The 19,586-nt window shown below is 38.5% G+C and overlaps 1 protein-coding gene across 2 annotated transcripts in view; it reads left to right on the top strand.

Annotated features, from left to right (window-relative positions):
- The window catches only part of DGKI (diacylglycerol kinase iota), a 201,271-nt gene that overhangs the window by 63,774 nt on the left and 117,911 nt on the right, over window positions 1-19,586 (top strand). For both annotated transcript variants that reach the window (XM_054387069.1, XM_054387071.1), the window contains exons 2-5: window positions 11,234-11,342; window positions 13,671-13,766; window positions 16,713-16,787; window positions 19,270-19,326. In XM_054387069.1, the coding sequence (XP_054243044.1) occupies window positions 16,770-16,787; window positions 19,270-19,326 (75 nt within the window). In that variant the 5' untranslated portion in view covers window positions 11,234-11,342; window positions 13,671-13,766; window positions 16,713-16,769. The remainder of the gene's footprint in view (window positions 1-11,233; window positions 11,343-13,670; window positions 13,767-16,712; window positions 16,788-19,269; window positions 19,327-19,586) is intronic.

The following is a 19,586-nucleotide window of genomic DNA, read 5'->3' on the forward strand; positions in this document are numbered from 1 at the left end:
TTTTAATTTACAGTAGGTTTTTTCTTCCTTTTTTTTTTTTTTTTCCTTTTAATAGCACTCTGTCTGGAGAGAATGACAGTTCAAGGCTTGATGAGCAGTCCACTTTATCTTGATGATTTTAATCCAGCAAGAGTTAGTTCTAGCTGCAAGCACCATGATTTAATGACTATTTACTTGTGTGCCACTGTAAAATGAGGCATAATTTCTGCACAGATGAACTCTTAGAGGACATGCACTTTTTCTGCGTGCAGGAGGAAAAGACACATGGCTCCCTTGCTGAAAGCCCTACGAAAAAACGAGGTCAAAGCTGGTTTCAATTTGGCCATTGACCTTCTTTCTCACCCCTACAAGTCTTACTTCTGGGCAGAGGGTGAGATGTGCCAAGGTGTAAGTGGGCAGGATGTTTGTACTGTTGATACTTTCTTCTCTGATAATTTCATGGTATTTTAATCTCCCGTACTGTCAGTTATCTTCACATCTTAATGCCCCCTGGGAGAAAGGAACTTCAGAAGCTGGGCTTATTCTTTCATAATAAAACCACTACACAAACAGATAATATTTTCCTTCAGGTCCCATGGTGGTCTTGTTCAGTAACTTCATTTTAAGTCAGTAGTTCTCTCTAAATGACTCCAGCAAATAAATAATACACCAACACAAGAGTTAAGAGCATGGCATTACAAGTCCCTTTTGTGCTATGAAAAGCTCTTTCAGATTAAAATAATGCCCAAGTCAGTGTCCTGTTGAGGTTAATGTTCAGATCTCTTCCATCTCTAGGTGGGCTGAAGTGGGAAGGCTGCTGTCAGATCATGGGGTCTGAGGGTTTATCTGACCCTGAGGGATGACTATCAAGTCACCATATCTTTTCCTGAAGCTGTATAGGTGCTACAGAAGCAGCACTCAGTACTACTGTAGCCAAAAAGAAATCGGAGGAAAGATAAATCTTCTTTCTCCCTGCTGTTTTCTTGTTATGTGCATTTGACAGTGCTCTGTGTTGTGGGGTTTTTTTAGCCTGCTTGTATACAACCGCTGAGTCAACAAGGAGGAAGAAAAAAAACATATGTATATTTATTTTAACAGAGTTAGATGAAAAAAGGATAAACTGTTTAAAGGGCAGATCACAAGAAAAATTAACATTTTTTTTTTAAAAGTATTTGGGGCAGGGAAGGGGAGAGAGAGAGAGACACCAATGCCCCCCCCCCCCCAAAAAAAAACCCCAACAGTTACAGTATCTCTTTAACTAGATCCAACAGAGCTGTCAATCAGTGCTGAAGATCTCCACTTTCTTCTGAGCCACAAAGATCAGTGTTGTAGCTGATGTATTGCCTGTGCTTTTTTGCCTCAATGTCCTGCCAAAAGCTTTCCTATTCCAAAACTGAGATCGAGGCATGACCCTGGGTAGCTGTCTCTTGGGGCTGGGAGGGAGTGTAATAATCTCCCTGCTGACTGAGAGTACCTTGGACCCTTCCTGCGGCACCATCTTAGGGGCTGCTGCATGCTGAAGGCAGCAGGCCCTCGATGTGATTCCAGTGACATTTGTAACATTGCATGGCCCAAGCAATGCTGTTGTCTTAATCTGATGTGAAACACTGCTCCAGACAGAAATGTTAAGGTTCAGTAGAGAAACTGATTTTTTTTGAATGGTTCCACATAACTCCAAAGTTGATTATCAAGAATAAGATTCAAACATAAGTATTTTTAGTAGACAACTTATGTTTTATTCAGGGTCAAATGAATTTGAATTCATGTTTTATAAACATACTTGGTATTCTGAGGTTAATGCCTCTGACTCCAGCCCTGATCTGTTTCTCTTCCAGTTCTGGAAGTTTATTTTAAGCTGTTTCTTAAGTTTTCTGCTTTCTATGCACTGATGGAAGGAGGAATATTGTCACATTAGGTGTCATTTTTGTCTTGTTTCTGAATTGCCAGACACTTGCTGGTGATGGACAGAGGGGAAGCTGGTGACTTATTTATATTTTCTACACAGATCACTCATTCCTTGTTTAGTTTCTGAGCATGTGTAAAGATCTGAAAATTTACTGCTAAGACTGCAGTCTTTGATCCTAAAACTTGCTAAACATAATCAAAACCTTCTGACTGAATTTGAGCTTTGGGTGGGCTCCTGCAGGAACAGGTTGCCACACAGACTTCCTGGAGAATCGCCTCTTTCCATTTTCTTCAACTGCTATTCACATTTTCTTTCTTCACACTCTGCTTAACTCTTTCAGTTTGCTTCAAACAGAGGAATTGGAATCAGCAGACACGTGCCTGCTCCCTTGGGACTTTGGTGCACACAAACCATGCTAGAGAAAACGGCAGTTAAAATGCTATGCAGGGGATAAAGGTGCAGGTGACTGGAGCACAGCGGTGCTTATTCAGCCCAGCAGCTGCCAGCCCTGCTAGGAATTAGGGGTCTGTTGTCCCAGGTGCTCAGAGCCAAATTATCTAAGCACAGCAGTCTGTGGTGAGGAGTGAAAAGAAAAAGGCATTTGTCAAATTTATTTTTTTTTTTTTACTCTGTCTGTTTTTGCATCTCCTGTGGTCCTGGGGAGGAAAGGAAGGGCACAGAATCTTTGTCTTATCACAGTTGCTGGGCTTCCAGCTTGCTTCCTTAGAGAGAAAACTGAATCTTTTGGGTTAGTGAATAGCAGTTATTTTTATCTGTCTTTCTCAAGTGTCATTCTAATAAAGTAAATGTAAGTTGTTGAGGGTGGTTTGTTTTTTGTTTTTTTTTCCCCCTCCTTTCAAAACCTATGCAGGCAAACCCTGAACACCCTTCCCTGCTCTGTTACAGAGATTCACTTCTTTCTGTACAAAATGTGTTTTGATTTCTGAAGTCTAACTTGCTTTTCAGAAGAGTGTTTTCCTGTCCTCTGTGGTTATGAAAGATTTTGTTTTTAAAAAAACAAGGTTTTTTTTTGATTGGTTTAAAGCTTGCTTTTGTTCAGAGTCATTCCTTGAGTCCTAAGTATTTGTTCATCTTCATTCATGTATCAAGACTCGATAACAAATTTATTCTGGTATCAAATACAGTATTTTTTTTTTTTTAATCCAGAGTCTAAAACCTCTTGAAGTACTTCTCAATCAATTAGTGAGTATGGATCTTCATTATCTTTTTGTCTGCACACTAAGGAATGGAAGTCTTATTTTTAACCCCTTTGAGATTCTTGTTTGCTGAATGGAAGCTAATAATGGAGGAAAAATGTGGAGGTGGATGGTGAGAATTTCTAAATTTTCTGATTTATTTATTATTTTTTTGTTTTTAAGGGAAAGAGACTACTCAAAGGAAAGAACACTTAATGATTTGGGAACATGAAAATAAGTTCCAAAAAATCCTCATTTGAAACAATTATCTGGAACCTACAGTGGAAAATTAACAAGGCACAGAGTTGATTTGTAAAAAAAGAAGAAAATCAGAATAGTTCCATTATATAGTTTGTTTGAGTCCCTATAGTTCTTGAGTCATATGACATTTCAGCTTGTGTAAATAGCTTAAGCTGGTGGAGAATCCTGGTCTGATAGAGAAATTACCTTAAATTAGGTTATTTTCAAAAGCAATGTGCTAGCATCTGAGAGGCAAGAAAACCTGTTCAGTGCTATCAGAACTCTGTAAAAACAAATTTCTGCTGTTCTAAACTGCTGAGGATTGAGTCCTCTTTCCTCATCTGTTTTGTCTAGCCTTGGTTTCCCTTTCTTAATCTTCCAGATCAGATGAAGACTATTTAATACCACCAAAAAGTACTCTAAAAATAGACCTTAATCATTGTATTTTCTTCTGGTTGGCAGAATAATAACATAGACTATCTGCAGCCCTTTTGAAAATCAATATGTATTACTTTAGCATATGATTAAAAACAGAGTGTGACCATACCTTTCTGTCCATCCAATTATTTGTTACTCTTTTGTATCTACACTTGAACTGTAGAACACAGATTCTGCGTATTCTATGATTTTGTCTGGATCAAATGTATTATAAAAATATAATAAGTATTGGGAGGGACTCTGTTGGTCCCGAAATTTAGTTGCTTTCTGTGATGAATATCCTTGATGTTTTGTCCTATTTGGAAAGAAATCTAGAGAATAAATTGAGAGTAAAGGTAAAACAAAAATAAAATTAAGAGATGGAGAAGGAACAAATCAAGAAATGGGTGATACCTAGTTACAGGTATAAATCTGAGCTCCTATAGGAGCTCATAGAGAACTCCACGGTGACTTTGACTTATCTTACAGTGAAGCGTCTGATTAATTATTCAAATTGGACCTAAATTATTTTCGGTTTCCACATTGCAGCTGAGGATTTTTATGGAGTTTCCAGGGAAATTTGCTAAACCTAGAGCCTGGTGAATGAAGGCATGCAGGAACAAAGTCACACTTATTTTGAGGCGACATGGATGCCAGAGTGTTTTATAGATCTAAGTCAAGATATTGGCTGCATTTAGAGGAACTGACACAGAGGTGTAGGCTTCCTCTGATTTCTGTGAAGATGAAGTCTTTATATAAGATTTAAGGGATTCAGTAATTTAACATAGCTCTGGATCTAATTGAACCCATAATTTACTTTCCCAAACCTAAAATCTGGTGCTTAATATATGCCTACTGGTGCAGCTAAGCATTGAATTGAAAAATTAATGTACTAGAGATTTTTTGACTGGCATTTGGACTACTCTGGCTTGTGCTGTTGTGACACTAAACCAAAGCCCAAGTATAAGTGCAGGGCAGTGATGATTTGCATGTCTGCATTTAAAACTGTAAGCTGATAATCATGATACAACTCATGAATGCCTCATAACACACAACCTGTCTCATGAATCTGTGTGGGATAGGAAAAGTAACCTGTCACTCTTGAACTCAGAGTCTGAGGGGAAAGAATAAGCCTTCATTTGCAGGACATGGAAATGGCTGTGAACTGCAGTGTTGACTCAGAAAAGGCAGCATCCTGAGGTAGAGGCTATTTCTCTGTGACTTGATCAAACTTTCTGCAGGTCTTTATGCTCCTTTTGCTTTGCCTCTTACTTATTTTCATAGGATTCCTGTGTATTACTTATGTTTACTTGTATAAGTTACTTAAGGAGATGATCATAGACAGGCTAGATGGCTCTGTTTGGTCTTGCACCTTACCAATACAAGCTGAATGTGGTATTTCATATGATAGATTCAAGTGCTCCTACCAGGATTTACTTGGGGTTACCTCTCAGCTCTGGGGTTGCTGCTAAAAGTGCTTTGCAGGATCGTTAGTGGAAATTTGTTTGACTGTCTTAAAGTTGGTATCCAGTGGATATAAGCTGCATATTAGGTACAGGAAGGCTGGGTTTGAGGCTGAAAACAAGGCTGGTCAGAGCTACATAGAGCTGCAGTGTTTTTTGGAGATGTATAAGTCTCTGTTGTGTTTTTATCAAAGTGGTCTGTGTGGTGAGGAGTTGAGAGAGAGGGAGAAAAGATTTGTTGAGGTCTTGGAGATGTTTATGTGGGGTGGAAAGGAAATTATTGAAATCTTTGCTCTTCTCTGCCGTGGTTCCCTGGGTAGCAGGCAATGACAGATGCATAAATATTTAATGAGAAGTTTTGAAAGGTCTATTTTTTTATTTTTTTTTTAGTGCTAATTGAATTTCTTGCATCGGTGTTCACTGCTGAGAGTGTCCTAGGCTGAGCTGCTGTTTCTGTGGACAAACATGAGGAAAATGAGAAGGTTAATGTAGGAGGATGAAGACCACATTGATAAAAGAGCCAGTAACTAGTTAATAGGATTTGATTTTGCTAAGTAATCATAAAGAGTTCAAATAATAAATTGCTGAGAGGGCTTTATTATAGCTCCCCTTAAAGCAGATCTGGCTCTAAAGCAGTGAGGTGGTCAAATACAGGCATCTTAGCAGCAGCAAGTTTTAATCAGAGAAACTGGCAGAGCTGCTGATAAGATGCAGGATGAGCAAATGTTCGGCTGAAGTGATGTGCTGGAGGAGAGCCAGCACAGGTTTTCCTAAGGCAGCCAGGATTCATGAGTCTTCCAGAAATGGCTGATAGTGGCACAAGACCTACTGGGACTAACAGAGATGCTACCCACATGGTTAAAAAACAATAAAAAGACAGCAAGCAGTGATATGGTTACCAATTTTTCAGATTTTACTTAGGAGTTTACTGATGGGACCACTAGGGATGTGTGATGGGAGCAAAATGTGAAAGAGCTACCATTTAGCACTCAGGAAAGGGACCTCTGGATAATTACAAGGACTCCTATGAAATGATGTGCTCATGGTGATAAAAAGGCAAGTAAAGGGCTTAGCATGAGGGAGGGGGGAAAGAGAACAATGCAGAAAGTACAATGACATCACTGATAAAAATCTGGTGCAGCCAGACCTTGAATATTTGTTCTAGTAGTCCTACTCTAAAAGATATAGCTGAGCTAGAAAATACTGATAAAGAGAGCAGTTTCAGTATCAGCAAATGCCTAAATTCTTCAGCTTGGGTGGGGGCAGGAGGAGTGAATGAAGAGTGTTAAAGTTTTGACTCAGCTGGCAGGGTATATAGAATCATAGAATCAGTCAGGATTGGGAGGGACCACAAGGATCATCTAGTTCTAAGCCCCTTACCATGGGCAGGGACACCTTACACTAGATGAATACATTCATAAAATCACAGAAGGTGTAGAGAGGCAAGTTATTACTTGCTGTTCCTCACAATATGATACACCAATTAAATTATGAGGCAGAATTTTTAAAACAGACAGAAGGAAAGTACTTTACACTGCCCGTAATTAAATTGCAGAGCTTATTACATAGGCTGCTGTGGAGACCAAGAGTACAAATCAGTTCAGGGAAGGACCAAAACATTCCTAGAGTAAAGATCCATTACAGGCTATTAAGCACAAAGGTCTGGAAGCAGCCTCCAGCTCAGGAAGTCCTTAAACTACTGATTACTGGAAGCTGGGACTGGAGTATGCCAGAGAATGGCTCACCCAATTTGTTCCGGTGCTTCTCTAAATACCTGTTACTGTCTGCCAAATGAGATGCTTGACCAGACAGATTATTTGGCTGGACTGAAGTTGTCTCCTTTTACACCAAATGCACAAAATTTGGGAGTCTTGATGTTACAGTGAAATAATCATTGGCCTGGGGTCAACCTGAAAAGAGAACACTCCATGCCCAGAAGGCAAGTTGGGAACAGCAGGTTCCAGGAGCACTGTGCAGCCAGCAGCGATGTATGGAGAAAACATAAGTAGTGGCAGAGGTTAGCCACTACATCTTCTTCATGACTTTCACAAGCACCAAATTGTAGGAGTGGAAACCACCTCCAGACAAACTCAGACACTTATGAATTGCTCATATGGTGTGCAAGTACTGCCTGGCCTTGTGCAGGGATCTTCAAACTGTGATTGGCAGTGCTGAGAGCTGTCAGGTGTAGGGTTTATCTACACTGGATGTGCAATGAAAAACAGAATTACTGTAAATTAAATGATGTTGTACAAGTGGCTGTCCTTTTCTGGGTATCTGGATTAACTCTGAGGAAATATTTCCCTGAATCTCCTGGCAGATGTCCTAGCCAATAGGATCTGTGCCTCTGTTTTCGTGCAACTGAGAGACTACCCAAATGGTGACTATGAAAAAGAGGGTAATAACCCCAGCCTGGCAAGGCAGAGCCTCCAACATCAGTGACAACTAAAATGGCAAACAAACATGCTAACCACAGGCAGCACTAATTTACTCTTTCTTTTCCAGATAGATTTTTCTAACACTTAAATATCTTCTTACTATTGACTAATTGTCTTTTGTGGTCTTTGAGAATTCAGCCATAACTATCCAGTCTAAACAACTCACTGGAGATTTCAATATGCCTTAGGTGGAAGAAAAGGCTTAGTAAAGCCAAACCCAGGGATATGGATTCAAATCCCCCCTAATCAAATATGTATCTTTTGATCTAATAAGTAGGTTGAGTCTCATCTGACTTCTCAGCAAAATGAGAATGTAATACTTAACTGAATTTTTAATTTTATTTTGTTTTTATTATACTTGAATAGCTTGAGTGTCTGATTGCTTTTGGTTTCCAAGATAGTTCTGTTAACTTTCCTTAATAATGACTATGGAATCAGTTGGAATTAATATCAGGTAATTTTGCTTGTTGTGCATTCAATGGCATACACATGTATGTGCACCCTCACTTGTTCACAATGGTGGTGTGTTAGCTAATTTAACAGTAACACCTGCTACAAATTACTTACTGATCACTAGATATGAAAAGTAATTATCAAAATGCTGCTTGTTGCATATGCTGTAACATTTCCTTGCTGTTGGTTGCTACATCATCAGAGTGGCTGATGTGCTCATTTTAACATAGTTATGGACTTAGTCTGAAGAATGGAAAATATTGTGGAAATACAGATTAACCTTTTCTGGCTGTGCCTTTTTAGGGGAATGGAGATTACTCTTGCTTTGAGTTTTCATTCATGCAGTCAGCCCAGTAGAAATGAAATTGTAGGGAAAGATTACTAAAAGCCACTTGTGTTACCTTTCTGTTGGAGAAGTGCCAGGTGGTGTAATCTGCTAGTTAAAGTAATATGAGCTCACCTGGATACTCAGCATCTGTTCCATTATCAGATTTGTGCTACCTTCTCTTTTCCTCCATTTCCCCCTCTCTCATCTACCTCACACTATTAGAAGGCAATGTGTTTGCTCTTTAGCCTGGCCTCTTTTTTTTTTCCCCCTCTCTCTCCTTTTTCTTTCTTTTATTTTTTTTTTTAATGGGAAAAGCAGAATATGCAGTGTGATTTACCACACTCTCTCTCCTTCTGAGACATAGTTCTGACAAGAGCTGTGCAAAAGTGGGCATTTTTGGCTTGTCCCTGAGTCTAAGGGGCACTTATGGCTGGTTCATGTAAAGTTGTACTCCCTGAGATAATTTTAAGACTTTTATTTTAAAATAAACCTAAAAAATAGATGTTACCACCATGCTCCTGTTTTCTGTGCTTTCAGACAAAGCATAAACCCAGCTTGGCATGCAGAAGGAAGGGCAGGCTGTTGGCACAAATCTGTGCCAAGTCTTCCCCAAAAGGCTCATCTGCCTCAGCGCACTTTTAAAGGAACGTGGGCCAAGTCTCAGGTTCTGCAGCAGGAGGTTTACACATCTCTAATTCTGACTTGAAAGAGTATCCAGAGCTTGATGCTGTGATATGTGTGGCTGTTCATTAGGCATATTTACCTTTTAAGTCTCTGCTGAATTTGCCTTCCAGCTGGAAGCCTTGTCCTCAGACTGGTCAGATAAATTTATTCCTGGAAATATTCATTACAGGCTTTGCTGCAGTAGGTTTGGTTAGTGGATGCATGCAGCCTTACAGGCTGCCTGATAAGTAACAAGCTGTAAGCTGTGTTGGCTGAAAATTTTGGCATTATTCATGAAATAATAATTAATTGCCAGTGCTCTACTGTACAACCACCTCTTAAGTACTGCTTTGGACAAAGTGGAAGCTACCTTCCTCTGTTATGAAAGCAAGGCTAAATATGCTTTCTTTGTCATGGTTATCGATGTAGAGTGGAAAATGTGATAGTGCCCATTTCCACCAAAACAAATTATCATATTACAAACCATGAAAGGACACAAGAATGTACTCCCATGTATAGAAAGCACTAATAACTGAATTGATACCCAAAACAGTGTGGAAGGAGATCCTGAAATATTGGACATTTCTCTGGAAAAATGCAATTTTATTTTTTTTTCTTTAAGTACGGTTTTCTGTGGTTTATTTCTTTAAGTCCTTAATCTGATCATTGATAATACGTGTAGTTTACGTTGTACTGTCACATATGGCATAAAATTTTTCTTGCTAAATTGTTCTTTCCTGATATACTGCCAGGTAGTGAAAGTAATTTCCTTGGACTCCTTTCCCTCTAATGGATTTTTGTCAAATGAAAAATATTTTGGAAAAACCCTTACTGTCAATGTCTTGCCCAATTAAGTGGAAAGGGAGCATTGGGTGATCAGAGGCTGATGATGTTTTGAATTGTTCATGCTACTCACAGAAAACGGAATTGAAGAGATTCTGATTCAGCTCACTCAACTTTTCCAGACATGCACTGTGAACAGTGAGGTTTCCAAGCTCTTTTGCTGTGGGTATATATTGTGCTGTATATTTTCAGGACAATGGAGAGATTATTTAGCATATGGCTGACCTGGATTGTCACCACTGGCTCAATTGATCTTTATTGCTTTGGGACAGTGGTAAGATTAGGAGATGCTATAAATAGCTGTTGCACTGTGGGAGTGGTATCACAAAAATGCACTTTATATGAACAGTCTGTCATTTCATTTTGGGGGAGATAAGTGTATTTGGCTTACAATAGGAGATCTCTCCTTGAGATGCTTTTGTCCTCTTCTGAATCATTGTAGATGAAGCTGTGAGATTGTTTTAGCCACCACCATCAGGTACGAAAATATGCACCACAATAATGTTATGAAGCTTTATGAAATCTACTGTCCAAATGCAGCTGAACTTGGAGTTTACACTGTGCTGTGCTTCCTTCTGATGGTTTGCTATTAGAGGGTGATCTGGCAGGGCTGGGTGCCTATAGCAAAAAAGGCACTGAATACGCCCTTAGTGTTTGTGGAGCTCCAGGTTTTCTGGTCACTATCTGTGACTTTTGAAGGAGTTTGTGTCTGTGCCCCAAGAGCTGTAGGAATAACTTTGGATCAAAAAAGGTGGAAAGAAGCAGTAATACCTTAAGGGATGCTGATATGCTCAAAAAGAGTATTAGTGTCCGAGTCCTCTCTCTGATTAAGTGGTATCTTGGTTTGCATAGTTGGATACTGAACGGATATTTCCCAGCCTATGAACTAAGTAAAAACAACAGATATTATGTATGTTTTTTTTTTATAAACCCACATTTCATTTTTCTGATAAAGGCATAGATTGATTCAGCAGGTTCAGCTGGAATGTAAAGAACAGGTGTAATGAATGGAGACTCCACTTAAGCTTGCAAACAGAACATACGTAGTCCACTGAATTTTACATTTCAGCTTAGTGCCAGATGGGTAACTGACCTTCATTAAACAGTAGTTTTCAGTGATCAGATTACTTTGTTCTTTTCCTAAACTGCTTTAAAAGTAGTTGGCATTCAAGCACCATTTCACCCAAGTTGAAGTTATGTGCTGTACTGCCTCTTCTGAGTTCTGGAGAAGGGTGGGCTGGAGAATTATATTGTGTAATTATATTGGATATACACTGCATTTATTTGTTTTCCTTTTCACTTTCTAGGAAAGCAATCTCCAGGTCAGGCCTCCAACACTTGGCTCCTGTGCATTCCCTCAACATTCCAGTCTCCAATGGACCTGTGAAGGAACCAAGGGCAGCCTTAGAGTGGACTGTAGGTGTTTGAGCAGTATCTCTGGCTAATGCTCTGTCCGTCTTAAAATCAATACACAACATTGCATTGCTATCACAATTAGTGCTGGTCATTAGGAACATGCTTCTATTATGGAATGAAGACAGGGACATGAAAACTTGTGCAGACACGAGCAACACAGGATAGATCTATTCGGGTTTTCCAGCTACATTTTCTCACTGCTTTCTTGACAAGGCCTGCCATCCAAAGATGATCTGAGTTTAGCATAGAAGGGTTTTATACCTCTGCTTCATGGGCCAAAATTTAAGTCTGAAGACACATTCTGAGTTGGCTGGCTCTGTATTGTGGGTACTCTACTGTGAAATTTAAATAATCATCTTTGATCTTACTGACACAAAATGATCAACAGGCAAAGTTTTTTGAGGAAGGGCATCCATTTCAGGATGAAATATTTTTTTTTTTACAAATGTCATTTTGCTGGAATTGAAATTATGACTTTTCACACACAGTGCTGTGAAATTGTTTGTGGCAGGAAGTATCTGGAAATGTGCCACTTACACCAGATCAGATCATTTACATTTTTATTATCTAGTCTTGTCAGACCTCTATCATAGTATGAGCCACAAAGGTCATCCTTGTAGACTTCCTGACTTTATTTACATTGTAAAATAGTCAGACATGTGAATCTATGATAGTCTGGAACAGTAGAGAACAGGCTCAGTCTAAACTAGGTTATGAAAATAGGCCACTTTATCTTTAGAAATCTTGGCTGGCAAGTTATGTGGACATGGTCTGAATGAAGGGGTGTTTAACCTGTTTTTTGTAATGTAATTTTGATTCCTCATTAAAAATTCTGTCCCAGGAGCTGTGTGCTTCCTTATATAGCTTTCATAGTTCCTAAACATCTTTTATTATCTATAAAATTTAGCTCTGGGTAATAATGTTGAATTTGCAGTGTTTTGTCAGCAGAGAATATGTTCAGGTCAAACAGTTTTAGTGAGTTCATATCCTCCTGCTTTGGTCTTCTTCTCTGGCTCCTCCTAAACTAGACAGGCATTTAATATGTTGAGCAATGCTATGGGCTTAGTAATTTTATCAGTATGATGTGACTTCTGACTCACCAGAAACAAAATAAAGTTGTTCTTATCCTCTTGGTTATTGCTGAGCACCACAGTTGCAATAGGCACTATGTGCAGACTTGCATAGATCTTGGCTAGCGTGAATGTTCTCGGACTCTAGAAGGCAAATGGTTTTGCCACTTCTGCTTCTCTGCATTACCTAAGAAATCTGTACGGCAAGAGAAGCATTCTCATTTCATCACTTTGAAACTGTCAGTGGTATTTTAAATAAATTATTTTAACCAAGATGGCTATTTCAGAGCATCCTGCTGTCGGACGCCATCTGTTTGGTGAGCGTCATCATTTGTGACTTCTGCAGTGTGGGAACCAAATGTCAGAGACTGTCAAAGCGTTTTCCATCTTGCTCTAATTCTGACTGAACAGAAATCCTGTTTATTCACTTTTCTCAAGTAGCAAGACTTCTTTTTAGTTGAGGCAGGATTACAGTCAAATGAAAACTGCAGTCTTTCTACAACCCAATTTCTTCAGAAGAAGAATTTTTTAATAGAATCAAGTTATAGATTGGGCCAAATATGAGAGTCAAAGATGAGACGTACCCTGATAGTCATTACTAATTTTCAGTGTGTTAGGTAGGTCATTATTTTTTGGGGGAAAGTGCTCTCAGTTACATGTGTTATTCTTTTAGATATAAAGTTAAAATATGATCTCTCCCCACCTCTTTTCATAAGCATACAGAATTGATCCAACCATTTTAAAGAAAGCATTTTGCTTTGTCTAAACTATCTTGTCATCCTAAGGCTATTGCCAGTATGAAATTTTGTGCTTCTGAGCCCAGTTCTCAAAATTTTTCTTTTTTTTTGGGGGGGGGGGTGGGGGGGGTGGGGCTTCTCAAATTGAAAGTTCAGTAATTAGGTTTTTGTTTCTTCTCTCTTGATTTTATGTTCTTTTTAAATTTTTATGTATTTCTCCTACTTATGAAATCTCAGTTAAACTATGCAACATGTGTGAAGAACATGGGAAAAACCTCAATAAACTGTACACAAAAATACTTTGGTTCTGATTGGTAGCACATCAGTCATTGTATGATCAGCATCACTTAAGCAAGGGTGGTCAGCCAGGCTAATAGTGTTGTTGGCTGTGTTGTAGAAAAACAAAAGAACATGTGATTGTTGTTTGGAATTTTTTCCCTCCTACTTTGTGGTGAAAAGCAGATTTTTTTTTTTTTCTCTATACTTATGTGGATGAAGTTCACAAACTATTTTTTTCTCAGGAAAATGCTGTGAATGGAGAGCATCTGTGGCTGGAGACAAATGTTTCTGGGGACCTCTGCTACCTGGGAGAGGAAAGCTGCCAAGTCAAATTCTCAGTGAGTTTCAGATTCCCTTCTCTTTCAGAGGTGACAGCCTGATTTCAGACTGATACAGTACCCAAATGCTTGGGAGCTGATACTGTTTACTGTTGATGTTGATGCTTATATTCCAGAAGGAATGCAAAAGGGGCAAAAGGCTGCTGCCTAAAGATTTTATTGCTTGGGGTAAAAATCCCCAAGCAAATTTGAGTGATCCAGGTTTACACAGTGAGAATGAATAGTGTGTAGCTTTTTTAACATGCTAAGGGAAAAAAAAAAGTTCAGAATATTGATATATTGCAGAAATGTTCAAAGAAAGTAGCCTATTTTGTTTTTATATGCAAATATGTGTGTTTGGGATCTCTGAGAGTAGGGTCTGATTAAAGTTTTGGTGGTTTTAATAACTACAAGGATTTGCACTGGATTTTCCAAACTCTTGAATGAACTCCCCTGGCAATAAGTGCACTCATACTGGGGTGTTTGCATTCTCCTATTTCAGAATATTCATGTTCTGCTGTTTTCTGTTGGAAGTTTTCTACTGCATATGAAAATTCTTCATGGGATTTATCTCTAAATTATGTGGTTTTGGGCAGTATTATCTAAAATACTAGGGCTTTCCAGAGCTCTATTTAATACTTATCCCACATTGTTTCTGAAGCAAGTTACTCTAAGGCATATACCATTAAGGCCAAGCCTGTGAAGTCTATGACTACTTAGAGAGTATTGAAGCAAAGTCCCAGCAGTAATGGACTGCTGATAGTAAGGTAGTATTCAAGGCAGCTGCTGCTTGTTTGACCTGCACTTTTATTTGCTATGAGGCAATGGGTTTTGGCAAAAGCTGGAGACAAGATTTGTTTGGTCTAACTGGATCTTTGGTCTGACTCAAGTAGGACCATTCTTATGCTCTTAATAAAGACTACCTTTCTAAAACTGAATAAATAGTTTCTCCTGGTTTAGCACACTGAAAGTATCATGGGGATTTAGTAGTAAGTTGCATATGGTTTGAAAGGTGGTCTCCTAGCTGTAGAGATATGACTCTCTAGAAGTTGGAAGCACTTACACCTCTGGTAGTGTTAGGAGACATCTTACATGGTGACAAGCTTTTCCAGCCAATAGAACTGAAGATGTTGAATCGTAATTAGAAAGCAACAGAGATTAAATTGGATCAGTTCTTTATTGATTTGCCTTTGAATCTGGATCAGGTTTCTTTTTCTTTTTATTTTTTATTCCCTTTGGGGATAGCTGCATTTATATGGGGTTTATGGCATGTTACAGTGTATGGGGTAGCAAAGACCTACAGATGGAAAAGGAAATCTGGTTACCTGTACTGTGGCTAGTTTAACCTCATCTGTCAAGAGACTAATGCTTTTCCAATTTGAATCTTTTGAATACATTGCATCTTTCTGTGTCTGTCCTAATCTTCCTTTGACTTAGTTCTTCTACATGTAGTTTATTTTAGATCAAGGGTTTACAATGGAGAAGCGGTGGGGAAATAATTAAGCCATGGCTGCACAGACCTTGTATAAAATGTTATCCTGTACAAAACATTAACTCATAATCTCTGGAATATAAAGCTGACATTTCATGATAAATCAAAGAAGTCAGAAGTAATAGAAGTGATAGTTTGAATTTTTTAGTAGTCTCTCACTATAAATTGTTGTAACTACTTGCAATGCCACTAGCATTCAAAAATCATGAAAGCACTTTAAAAAGCAGCTTTTGATCTTAGTGATTGATTTCTTTATTTATCAAGGAGAGTGAGACAACATGCAGAGACTAAAAGCACACTTCAGCTTAACAGGTCACAAAACACATGAAAACTTAATCTGTTGTGTCATGAATCCTCTGGTGAAATATTAGAACACCACTCCACATAAATGTGAACATGTACAGTCAGTGTGTGTCTAGATAATTATGAATCGGAATTATGGCATATTAAAATTATACTAATTATTCTATACTGTGAGCTGAAGCTATGCTCCCTGTTTGTTTTGATTTTAGTTACAGTGTATTGAAAATTCTAAGTAAATAATTTATTAGAGATTTAAATGAATATTAATAAATCCAATGTAAAAATCTGAAGCAAATCAGTCTCAGCTTACTGTGTGTTTATAAATATTGTCCCTTAAGTACAAGTCTGTAGCTTAAATTTCTATGAAAGTTAATTCCATTTGGTTAATTAGATTGATTGTGTGCAAAGAAAAAAAAAAGGTAAATATATTCTTTCTCCTCAACACATTCTCTTGCCTTTTGATATACTTTGGCCCAGGGGATCTAATGGAAAACATTTTAAAGGCGCTACTGAAATTAATAAAACTAACCCACATAATTAGATTGAGATTTTTGTCTCTGATGTCATAAGTGTTTAACAACATTCTGTGAGATGGTTATAATTCTCTGCTTAATGACCAAAGTATGCAAGTATTTTTCTGTAAGTCAGTGGTCAAGCTTATCAAATTAAATATTAATATAGTAAGCATGAAAATGACATACTTTTCCAAACCTGAGTTCTTATTGACATGTATGATTCTGGCTCTGCTCATCATTCAGGCTGGAAGTGAGGAAGAAGTTCTTCACTATGAGAGTGGTGAGAGCCTGGAATGGGTTGTCCAGGGAGGTGGTTGGGGCCCTATCCCTGGAGGTGTCTAAGGCCAGGCTGGGTGAGGCTCTGGCCAGCCTGATCTGGTGTGAGGTGTCCCTGCCCATGGCAGGGTGGGGTTAGAACTAGATGATCCTTGTGGTCCCTTCCAACCCTGACTGATTCTATGTTTCTATGATTCTATGATCATCTTCGTAGGCTGCTCCCTTTTAGAGTGATGATTTACACAGTTAACAGCATTATCTGCTTCCTAAAGGGAACCTCTTCTTTTTCCAGTACTTCTGGAGTACTGTGGCTGTTTTTTTTCACAAAGTCTTGCTCTCGGGGATAGCACACCTTCATGCACGCATCTTTTTTTCTTGCAGAAGTCTGCCCTGCGAAGGAAGTGTGCTGCCTGCAAGATTGTGGTTCACAATGCATGCATGGAGCAGTTAGAGAAGGTAAGACATTGCCATCTTCTGGAGCCTGACAGGGACAGCACTCATTTAATTCTTTTAACGAGGTTTTCATCTGGAAAACACCAAATCCCAAACTAGGTTTCCATAGATGTTTAAAAATATATTTGTTTGAAAAGTTGACTTCAAATTCCAGATTACTTTTTAAAAATATTTTTCTTCAAACCGTAAAAACCCAACCCCAAAAAACCAAATAACAACAAAACCCAAACACAAACCAAAAGCGACAGAAAAACCCCCAAAAGCCCAAACCAAACCCCAACCAACCACTGCCCCTCCAAACCCTGCCCCCCAAACCAAAAACCCTCCCCCCCAAACCCCACAAAGCAAAGGAATAAGCAAACACTCCAAACCCAAAAAAAGGCAAAAAAATACCCCCATGGAATGATTTTGTATTTTTATGTTTAAGAAATAATTTCATTCTATTTCTAGATTGAAAAGTGAAGGTAGAAAATGCAGTCTCCTGGCATGTACAAAAATGGCCTTGCAAAATTCCTCACTTATAAACTAGAATAATTAATTATATGACAGCTATATTTATTTTTAACGATGCAGTATAAGGTGCCATTATGAGCATTTCCCCCTGCATTTACTAGGCTGTATTGTTTTTTTCCTTAAAACTTCAGGATTCAAGTTCTTCTTTGTAAAACTGAAAATATTAAGCTTTTCCATTATAGTGCTATTATTTCTGTGAGCATCTATCTTGCTTCTCAGTTCCTCCAATAAGCCCTTGATGAAGCCCAAGCACCTTTTGTTTTTCCAATCAGTGATTTGTCTTGCCTATGCCTAACTAGTAATGTGTTAACGAAATTTTCTCCCCACACTTTTCTTTCTCAGTGGGATATGTGTAAAGAAATATGAGTGGGAATTTCCCCATTGATTTCATTAGAGCTTCATTATCACTCCTATATGTTTTGCAGTGTTGTCCTTCCTAAAAAGTTGACGCATAACGAAATTATAGCAGCAACCCTTTGGAAACTGTTTTTCCCTTTCCAAGTATTTGGACGTGTGTTGACAAATGTCACAGTGATTGCCATAACACCAAGTTGGAGAAGTACCATTTCCACCCCCGATGCTTTTACCCACAGTGAAATTAGCATTAGCACATGCTTTCAGCACAGAATGTTACCAGTGAATTTTTCATGACTTCCTTCATCAGTAGCAGTTCTGACTCTCTGTAGCCTGGCGAGCTGGTGGCACTGCCAGCCAGAGCAAATAAGCACTTAGATACAACCCAATATGTTGAGCTTGTTTACACTGTTCTGGAGACCATGAAATTCACCTCTTCACAGAGGACTGTTGCAAAGTCTGCATCCCTCTTAAACCCTGTGGAGTTTAAAACTCATATGGAAGTCTTCTGCCTAGCCCTCATAGCAAAGATCTAAGTAGTTAAGTAAAATAAATAAAAGCTGGGGGTCGTTCCAGGCTGCCATGACCTGGAGTTGCAATTCCAGGTGAAGAGCAATAGAGGAAGACTAATATCTCTGTCTTTAATTTCTTCTTAATTAATACTCTTCTATTTACTATTTTTCTTTTCTTCCCTCCCTTGAGCCATTATTAAATGAGAGAAGAACTTATTTATCTGGGAACTCTTGTATTTAACTTTTGGGAAACTCAATCCCTCTATCTTTAGAACAAAAGCATAGCTATGCAGAATCCTTAAGTAGGTTATTCTTTGAAGGATACTCAACTTAAGCTTGAATTTATTTCATTTAGTGTATCCTTACCTCACATATACTTTGGACTTTTCCCTTGCCTCTCACTTCTTTGGTATATGTTTTTCTTTTCCCCCTCAGCTCTGATTTTTCTTTCTTTTATCAAAAGAATTTTTTCTTCCTCATAGGTCTTGCCTGTTTGTTGAATTTTTTTTTTATTTTTTTCTTCACCTTCCTACAAATCTTTTCTGTTCATGAAAGCTCCTGTTATCTTTCTTTCCTCTTCTGTCTGAAGGAGGCAACATTGCAACACGAGGCAGCACAATGCTCTAAATGGTGTGAGTTTGGAAAGGTGGATAAAAGCAGTCTGATCCAAGCAAAAGGTAGAATTTAGAGTAATTTACACAATTTACTTCATGTGAATGAAGATTTCTCCACAAAACTTGTTTATGAAGACATGAAGCTGGGATGTGCAAACAGATCTTACAGAGTTAGATTTCCAGCTCTTATTAACTTTTGAGATCTCAACTCAAGTCCAGTGGTTTCATTCTAAGCAGGGAGGAGACAATTTAAATAATTGAACTGATTAGGCAGCGATGGTTTAAGTGAAGGTGAGGGCTGTGTAGAAATCCATCAAGAAGAATTCTTACGGCATACAAAAAAAGGTTTTCTGGCATCTGGATGAACTACTTTTTTTTCAGCTGCTCAAGCTAACATCTTAATAAATGTTTCAGAGGTCTGCCCTGAACCAATATTGGAATAAATTCTGTCTCAGCCCTCTTCCAGTTCTAACAGCTTTGTTTTAATACCAGATTAATTTTCGCTGCAAACCAACTTTCCGAGAAGGAGGCTCCAGATCTCCAAGAGAAGTAAGTAATGGGCAAGCAACAATTGCTTTTCATTTGATTTGTTTGCTGACCTACCTCGTGAAGAGCTGCAGCAGTGTTTTTAGGTTCAGATGAATCTTATACAGAGTATTTGTTCCCAGTGGGAAATGTTCCCCTTCCCAGGATAAATTAAAATTAATTCTGGATGAAGCACTCCATTACTTAACACTGACACAAATAATTTCATCTTTCTGTTGTCTCTTTCCCATTCATTCATCTTTTCTGGTTGGTTGTTTGGGGGT

Source organism: Indicator indicator, chromosome 14, assembly GCF_027791375.1.
Source record: "Indicator indicator isolate 239-I01 chromosome 14, UM_Iind_1.1, whole genome shotgun sequence".
NCBI classification, from domain to species: domain Eukaryota; kingdom Metazoa; phylum Chordata; class Aves; order Piciformes; family Indicatoridae; genus Indicator; species Indicator indicator.